The sequence below is a fragment of the Nicotiana tabacum genome, chromosome 16 (assembly GCF_000715075.1).
Source record: "Nicotiana tabacum cultivar K326 chromosome 16, ASM71507v2, whole genome shotgun sequence".
Classification (NCBI taxonomy): Eukaryota; Viridiplantae; Streptophyta; class Magnoliopsida; order Solanales; family Solanaceae; genus Nicotiana; species Nicotiana tabacum.
This window is the reverse complement of record NC_134095.1, coordinates 67507713-67517757: the sequence shown is the minus strand read 5'-3', so window position 1 is coordinate 67517757 and position 10045 is coordinate 67507713. Positions and strand designations below refer to the sequence as shown.

The window sequence follows — 10045 nt, the reverse complement described above, 5'->3', positions numbered from 1 at the left end:
GGGTGGGGGTGGGGGTGGGGGTGGGGGGAGGGTGGTGAGGGGGGTTGCTTTTTCTTATGTTGTTGTTATATAAAAGTCATCTTGAAATTGCCCACATCCACTAAGGTGATTGAAAACCCAACATGAAATGGTAGTAATTTGTTGTTCTTTTTGGATATTGCCATAATGTTGCATGATTCTATAATTACAAGGACCATCGCCGTAGTTTGCAGCCGGCGTCCCTGTGGATTCATGCCATCATTTTTAGCACCGTTTTGATTAATTAATCAACGTTGATGTTCTTCCTAGCTTAGTCCATCACTATTGGTACCATATTAGCACCTTAGGTGTTGATTAGAAGTGTCAGACGGGCAAATTAAGACATGTTAAAATAGGTAAATGGATTGGCTCAAAGAATTCCGGGAGAGAGTTGGTTCGGGCTAAACAATGAGCCACAATGATATTTTACACCCTGTAGAAAAACTTAGTACCCTATTTATTTTAAATAAATACCATTTTAAAATATTACATCCTATAAATACCTTTTATCCTTTATAGCAAAATATCTAATTATAGTTATATCCTACATTTAAGGCACCATATATGTTAAATAATATTTTTCTCTCTCCTTTTTTGTCTTTTCTCACACATAATCACCGTAAATCTTACTAACCACGTTCTCTCTTTTTTTGCATACACTTTACTCTCTTCTCCCACAAACCCACGATTCATACTTCTTCTCCCACCTAAATTCGCTAGGTCTCTGCCATTATCACTCCCCATTTCTTTTCTCTCTAAAATCACTGTTTTATTTCTGATACAAGTTCTTGGGGTAAGTATTTAGATTCTTAGATTTTGATACAATTATTTAGTTTCTCTGATTTTGATACAAATTTTAGTTTGTTTCTGAAACAATAACCATTGTTATTATTTACTTACCAGGAAGCTTTTGTTTTTCTCTCCAATGTCGGACTCAACGCCACACAAGATGATAACCAGAGGTATACCCACCAAAATTCTCAATTTTGATGGGCCTTTTTTCTCGTTGCAAATAACTCAAGCGGAGTCGGATTTTGCAAGTGTATCAGTAACTACAACTTCACAGAGAAGAACTAAATTACACAATGACAAATCGAAAGAAGTCCAAGTTGAGAAATCTTCAAAAGAAACAAAAAATCCAACTGCAAAAAAAGAGGAAAAAACCTATGAATGATTATTCATGTGTCAAGGTTAAGGAAGTCGATGCAAAAAAAAAAAAACATCAGATACACGACACGAAAAGGTAATTGTTATTGTATCAATATGCATTCAAAGAAACTTGTATGTATTCATAATTATTCACGTGATTTTATATGTATGATGTTGTATTCGTATGTATCTAGTTGTATTCATTAGTATTAAAACAATCCAGAACTCATTTGCACATTCACACTGTCAATAACTGAGTTATGCTTACTTGAATATTATATATTGTATTTAAATGTATTTAGATGTATTCAAATTTACATTCTCTGTATTTCAGTACTTATTAAATTTTTCCTTGCATGTTGTATGTATATATTCACATTTTTGTACTAAATGGTGTTAATGTGTATTTCAATATTTAACTGTACCTTGTTGTATTTGTATGTATTCATAATACTCAGTGAGTTAATGTATTGAAGATGATATGAAACCTTTTTTAAATTCTTGTTTGTATGCAGGAAAATAAACTGTTTGTGAAACACCCACCAAGATTATCACCGCATATTTGTTCATATACAAATACAAACATAGTATCCGATCTCAAAGAAAAGCTTACTCCAGAACAGTATAAACTATTAAGTTCTACTTGTTTTGGAAGTCTCCTTGATATGGATCAGTGTGAGGTACAACATCAGCTCTTCAGGTGCTTCATGGTTAAGCAGTTAGAAGGAAGTACTGATGACGTATTTTCAATACACCTAAATGGTACAACAATTTCCTTCTCAATCAGGTAGTTTGCCCTCGTCACTGGTCTCAAATGTGTTGGTGATCCACGTGAATTTAAGTTCAACACAGAGGTGCCCAACCGTATTGTTCAGACATACTTTGGTGGTTCAAAGCTGGTTAAAAAGGAAGTTTTATTGTCATGCTTTGATGAAAAGAAATGGGGTGATGGCAACGATGGGGATACCATCAAGATATCATTGTTGTATCTCATACACACATGGATATTCTCATCAGAGAAGAAAACCACAACCATCCCACGACTACATTTTGACTTAGTCGAGAGTGGGCGATACTCTGATTATCCATGGGGTACTCTTGCATTCAGCAGCCTTATTATATCTATTAGTAAGAAAATGGATTATCACAAGAAGTACTATAGGATTGTTGGTATGCCACTCGCAATGCAAGTTTGGTTTTATGAGTGCTGCTCAAAGGTTGACCCTAAAATTGCAAAGCGCCTTGGTTATTGGGTACCCAGATTGCTCAACTGGAGAACCACTGTAAATCAACCGACTTATGCTTATCTGATGGATGGCATGTTCAAAGACCAGGGAAACATGGTAAATTAATATTTCATAAGTTTCTGAAATTCAATTTTGCATACAATACTTGCTAAGTATAGTCTATTCTGCATATAACATACATATGAATATGTACTATATTTTCAAGTTCCATACACCCAACAGTTCCATACAGATACATACATTATTATATACATACAACATATATATGCATACAATATACATCTAAATACAACCTAGATTTTCCATATGCAATACACCATTCATCTGCATACAAATTATACTTTCCTTTTGCTATAGCCTACAGTTGCACACAATATACATTTTGATACAGTGATCAACTTTAAATATAGGCTGGATATAACATACAATTTTCAATTTCCAGATTGTTTACAAAGACATCCAACCAAGCGATGTAGAGCTTGCTGTTATTCAAATTCCTCTAGAAGGCGTTGAGGTACATACCAGCCCTACCAATACTCATTCAGACAAGCATGCAGATGATCAGGATGATTCGGATGACTTTAGTCCTACACCGCATCTTCAGCTTGAGAAGAAATATAATGCAAGTGTTGGACCTTCTTCATCTCCGCCCCACAAGAAGCGCAAAGAGCAGATTATAGATCGCTCAGAGGCAGGGACTAAACATAAGACTCCTTATGCTGGTATATCTGAAGTCAATCAAAATGTGTTTCATGATAAGAAGTCGGCAGATTCTAAAGCGGATGAAGTATCTTCGTTGAGGAATGATCTAAATTCATTTAAAGACTACGTGAGTTTTGTATTCCATTAGTAAATAATACAGTTTTGTTATTTAACATTTATATATTTTTCCAACACCTATCTAATTTTTTATATTTTGATTAGGTGACGGGCGAGTTCACGTCTTTAAGAACATTGATCAATGAAAACTTCAAGAACATTTCTGGCCAGATTAAAGCAAATCAACCCACAGTGACACGTGATGATGGTATTCAAAAGTCGCATGATGTTGATGTGCAAGATAATCCCAAAGGCCATCCAAAGAGTGATGTAACTGTAGGAGAGAATTTGGAGGTTAACATTTTTTAAACCTCTGTTAGTTTATGTTTATATGAACATAATAAGACTATATGATTCTTATTTATTCACATTAATCATCTATAAGACACCATACATATTTTAAAATACATGTTAATTAAGTTATACATAACTATTTAATTTTATATAAATATATATATATAAACTGAGACATGTATGTAGTTGTATATATACTTAATTTCAAGCTGTATTCTGTTAATGTATACTATAATTTCAAGATGCATACAACCTAAAGTTCCATACAGCTATATATAACATAAGCTAAGTGTAGTTGTATTTAAGTTTTACACAATACAATATTTATTAAAAGATTATAGTATTTACTATATTTGAAACTGCAGTTCACAATAGCAGAATACAGTAAGTGAAACACATATATATTTATACATTAATATGATACAGATGTTAATCCTCACATACATCTGTATACATTACCAGAATAGTAGAATACAGTATGTTAATTTTACCCTTCATAATACACTCATATACATATGTATACATTAACAGAATATAGATGTTAATCCTGTTTGTGATGAAGCAATGGTTGATGGGAATAATACATTTGAGATGCTGTGTATCATACCACCTATATGTGTATCCAAAGAAGTACATGTATCACAGTTTGAGTTATCGGACCATTTTCTTCCAAGTCAAATTCCAGAAGCTAGAATTGTGATACATCATGTAGTAAAAAATCCAACAGATGCAACCCCATTAGCCTCACATAGGAATCGGCGTCCTAGTAGATCGTATTCTTTGCCTTATGAGTCAAACTTCGACTCTGCAGGTTAGTAAATTATTTAAAAAAAACAATGAATTACAAAGATATGATCTTTTTTCCCCTTGTATACAAAATTAAATGTTTGTATTCATTACTTTCCTGAACAATAGGCACCTCAGTTAAGTTGACTCCCATATTCGACAAGAAACACCCATTTGAAGATGATTTGATTTCGGGACCACATCCTACATTAGTCATTCAGGAGTATGAGAAATGGGTTCGTAAAGGTCTTCTCGCTAAACATTACCAAAAGTAAGTTTTTTAGTTTGTATGTCTATTCAATATATTTATAATTTAAATAATAAACATATTGTATTTTGAAATTCATTGTAGAAGTGATTTGGAAGACCATTACAAAAGGAGCAAGTCAACACTACATATACCGTTGGATTTTGGTGTTGATCAAGTCACTTCAAAAAATTAGTTTTACCTCCTCTCATCTGACGGCAAAGTATGGAATGACAATGTAAGACTCCTTCCACATTCAGTATGTTAACTCTACACTTCTATCAGATACATACATGTATTCTGCATCATGTATGTAACATACAATTTTACTAATCTGTTTTCAGCAGTTGATAGATTACATACAACTGCATGTGTTCAATTATGTTTTCAGCATTTGATATTTTCTGAATTTCATTCAATGTACTAACGTGGTGTATTCCATTTTAAATGTAGCATATTGATGTCATCTTTTACTACTTACGAAAGAAGGGAAAGTACAACCCAATACCCAACTTCACGTATACAACTGTTGATTGTATATTCAAGACAAGAATAACTGAAATATCCGACAGGTATGCTGATACAGATAGTAATGCAAATGTAGCCAAAGAAGAGAATATGGTATGTGAGTACATAAGGGGCTACAGATTGATGGCTAATGTACCGTGACACTGTTGACAACGTCTTGATACCAGTCAACTTGGAAGAAAAAATGCATTGGGTATTGGCAGTTGTCTCATTCAAGGATAGATCTATCAAAGTGTATGACTCCATTAGATCAGCATTGCATGATTCTTATGTGGCTTCAGAGATAGATAAGCTAGCTAAGCTTGTACCTCTGTATCTATCGAGCAGTGGTTTTTACAGAGATAAGCAAGGCATAGATTGGACTCATGACTCAGCATACTCTGACAAGGCACCAACTGATCCCTTTGAAGTTGTTTTCATTTCAGATCTATCTCAACAAAATCCCGGTAGCATGTATGTGTTTAATCCTTTTCCTTGTATCATTTTTCTAATAATATGAATTGTTTGTAACTGTTTTGGTGTATTCTTTCAGGGATTGTGGGATGCATGTCGCGGCATACGCAGAGTTTCTTAGTACCTTTGGGATGGTTCCACAAATAAAATTTGATGTCAATTTGCTCCGTCAAAGATATGGTGCTCTCCTTTGGGACTATGCTATGCGGAATATAGACGCTGATGCCGTAAGCGAGAGCGAAGCACCCTCAAAGATTCTTAGGCACATCATCGATTCTGATACTTCGGTGAAAATAATGTTAGAGTAGTCGTAGGTGAATGTAGTTTTCGATGGGAGTTTTTGTGAATACTCTTTTTCTTGGACACAGTGTTGGTAAAGATAGTGTGTTGGACAGGGTGTTGGTAATGTAGTGACCGTATCAACAGTTTTTATACATTATCATTTCAAGCATCCAATCGATGTATTGACTTTTTTTTTGCTTCTGAATTAATCTGTCCTTCAACTTGTTGGGTTTTTGTATGTTTATATCAGTTTTTATTAGTATGTATGCAACATTTTCTATTTATATGTATTTAACCTATTGTAATAGTCAGTTATTAAGTTGTATTTATATGTATTCACCAGGTTATGTTTACATATTTTCAACAGGTGTATTTAGACCTTCATATTTATATAATATATTGCATTGATATGGATTCAGTTGTATTTTGAATACATCTTTTTATATATAACTACTTTTATTCATCTGTATTCATTTATATGCAAATATATTCAAGTCTATTTAGACCCTTGTACAATACATATTTAGACATTTATACGTGTATAACTGATTGTATTAATATATATATTCAAGTGTATTCGAATACATGTATTTAACTTTCATAAATCATATTCAATCTCTGATATACGATATGTATTCGAAAAAAATCATCAGTTCTGTTTATGATACAATCATACCCTGTGTATACAACTTATTGTAATCATATGTATTCAATGATTGTATTCATCTATATTCATATATAATTAAGATATGATGGTCGTACATTAATTACGTATTCAGATTTAATACACCGACTAAATATATCCAAAATATATTTGAAATGACACCGTAATACATGACAAATCATTTTTCATTAATACAAGTCAGATTGTGAACTAATTTATATGTGGAGCATTTCTACAAGTACGCTTATTATGTACTTCCTGCCCACATATGCTACACGAATGTTAATTTTTCTTCTACAACAATCCAATCAACGGCTTATCACGCTTCTTCTTTGGTCTTCCAGGAGGTCTTTTACATTTGGGTGGTAATACAACTTCATCTGCTACATGGGCTGGTATATTCTATCTTTCCGGTCAGGCAAAGGATACACGGGCACCTCATATGTCATTATAACAGACTTTGGTTTGTAATAATCAGAGCAATATTCTTCTAGCATTAGAAACTTGCTTTTCAGTACAGCCCAAGCGTGTGGGCACGGTAATTCGTCGACTTGGAACCGCCCACAACTGCATTTTTTCTCTAAAAGGCATATTGTGTAATGCCTTCCTTCATCATTCACCGTATGCAAATATTCAGTCGATGGCACAACCTACATTTTAAAAAACAAATCATATATATATATCAAAGAATATAAAAGAATATGATTTTAATATATAGTATTAGAATTTTATTTAGTTTTAAGAATCACAATATATATTGTATTAAAATACAACTATATTAGATACAACTATATTTATACATACAGAATTCAAAGATATACATGTATATACATATAAATGCATTGTATAGATGAATACATACTAAAGGAATGCTGGCAGAATATTAAAGAGTAGTCTTGACTGAATATAGGATACAACTTCCATTGCTACCTTGAAATATATACAGTTAAATACCTTGTACCATGGATACATATAGGAAACAAATACATAAATAAAAGACAACTTACAGTCATTCGGATAGACATTGCCTCGTTCAAGGTAAGCATCTCCTAATATTTTTTACCAAGCGTTGTGTAGGTCTGTAGATCCTCTTTACGATTGTTGCAATTCAAACGTCCAAACATTTTCCTAACTTCTTCGAGGAGGTCGTATATTGGCAATTCCCTTGCTGACATAAGTGCGGCATTGATTGACTCAGCAATATTTGACGTCATTGTCCATCCCCTGTTGACAGGTGCATACAAGCTAGCCCACTTTTCGTATCCATCTAACTCCAAGTCTTCTTTCACCCTAATATCTACTTTCTCCACCTTTTCCATTAGACTGTCAAACTCAGCCTGTGTGTAAGCTTTTGCCATTGAGAAGTATATCTCGCTCAACTTTGAATGACTCCTTTTGAATTTCTTATATACGTTGTTCCAAAGATGCCATATACAAGCAAAATGTGGTACAGTTGAATACACTCTTGATACAGACTTGATGATACTTTCGTTCCTATCTGAAACGATGCACATGCTTTCCCTCTCACCATATGCTTCCTTGAATTGCTCAAAGAACCACGTCCAAGCAGCATCGTTCTCTGAATCAATAACACCATATGCTAGTGAAAGTATATGACCTGTAAATAAAATTGCATACATATTTTAAATATGTATTTCAATATTTTATATGCAGTACTATTATAATACCATATTATAACCAGCATACTCACCTGCACCATCCAAAGTGCTGGCCGAGACGAAAGTCCCAGTGTAATATGGTTTTAAGTTGTTTCCATCCACAACCACAATGAGTCTACATTGATCGAACCCTTTTATAAAGGCATACAAGGTTATATACACATACTTGAACTCATTTTGTAGGGATTTTACCATTCTAATGTGCGAACCAGGATATGTCATATCCATTGTATACAAGTATCCTGGTAATTTATTGTATGAATCAGCCGGTTCACCCCTCAAAAAATTTATTGCCTTTTCTTTAGCCCGCTATGCCAACATGTAACTAACATCGACACCTAAATTTATTTTCACATCATCAATTATATCCTTTGGGGTATATTTCCTCTTATGATTTGTAAGCTTGGGCCTAATCATACCACCTATAAGGCTGTTACTTGCCTGATGTTGCTCATACACCTTATCCTTCAACGGACATGTATGTTTATCATTGAACTCTCTCACTTTGAACAATTGTGATTTGTTAATGCTAGAAGCCTTAAACCTCCATTAACAATCATCAGACATACATAATAATGCATAGCTGCAAAGAAGTTATTATTACACATATGATCAGTATAAATACTTACAAAAAATACACTCATATAAATTTGAATATATTATTGCATCTATATATATACATATAGAGTATTATACAACACAAATATATACAATGTTTAAGGTTGAATACAACTATACTTATAAGCATACATTTAAATGCAACTAATACACTTAATAAAAAATAGTTAGAGCCACTACATACAGCTAAATACATCTACATACGTGATTGCAGCTAAATACATCTGCATACAGCTAAATACATCTACAAACAGTTTGATTTTACATTCAATTCTTCTGCACTAGCGCAATGCTCCACACCAATACATGTATTATTAATACATAATAACTAAAAACACACACCAATATAGGTCAAGTAAAAATTCACAAATACAACTAAATACACCTACATACACTTTACAAATCCAACCAGAAATACAATAAACAAAAAAATAATGAATACTTAAGAACACTCAAACCTTATTGAATTAGACCTATCAACCCGGAATTGAAACCTTTCTGATATAGCTTTATGCTACATCACCTCTTTCAATGTAGCTTTATCCTTATATACTTGTCCAATCATAATCTCCCTTTGATTTGTTTTTGAAATTATCAAATCGTCCAGTTCGAACACCCCAATTGGTTTGCCTGAATTGAATACATCAAGGGCAAGAGTATCATCTATATCGAAATTATACCTTTGAATAGCTTCTTCCATTTGTACAATGTCGCCTTGAATTAAACTACCTCCGGATACAACTTCTTTGTTAATTGTTGTTATGCACAAATGATATATCCCGAATTCTTTGTTCTATTTTTTCAACTCTACATACACCCTAAAACCCATATCATTGTGTATTTCCATTGGCGTGCAATTTCCTTCTACTCTGTATTGAATTTTAATGGACTTTGAGCTCAAATCTATGTCCAGTTGCTTTGAAATTGACGCGACCACACCATTATACAATGCATACTCCTTTATCAGTATTCCCTCAATCGAATAATCGACGTAGTTACTCTCACTATTCCACTTTCCAGAATGTCGCAATAAAATTGTAAAAGTTGTCATATGCAAAATCGAATTTGAACATATTTCTGTATACAATTGTATCAATCTCAAATTTTCTTGGTTGAAAATTTATTTCTACGAACTGTAACAGAAGAACAAGAAAAGAAAGAAGGGAGAATTGAAAATCCACAGATTGTTTCTGTTTTTGAGTACTTTCGGATGGAAAATCTTCAATGGAGGGAGAAATACAGATTATGGGTGATATAATTG

At 33.3% G+C, this 10045-nt stretch overlaps 1 protein-coding gene across 1 annotated transcript; it reads right to left on the bottom strand.

The window, feature by feature from the left end:
* Positions 1-7536: 7536 nt before the first annotated feature.
* LOC107827088 (uncharacterized) lies at positions 7537-8394 on the bottom strand. The gene is made up of 2 exons (XM_016654150.2): positions 8199-8394; positions 7537-8105 (listed from the first exon to the last, which is right to left on the bottom strand). The coding sequence occupies exons 1-2, from the start codon at positions 8392-8394 to the stop codon at positions 7537-7539; spliced, it is 765 nt and encodes a 254-aa protein (XP_016509636.2).
* Between the last annotated feature and the right edge of the window lie 1651 nt (positions 8395-10045).

Excerpts from the sequence above, each read along its gene's own strand:
- LOC107827088 (XM_016654150.2), bottom strand. The coding sequence starts at position 8,394 with ATGGATATGACATATCCTGGTTCGCACATTAGAATGGTAAAATCCCTA. Across the intron at positions 8,106-8,198 it reads CAGCACTTTGGATGGTGCAG|GTCATATACTTTCACTAGCA; the intron begins GTGAGTATGCTG and ends TTTTATTTACAG.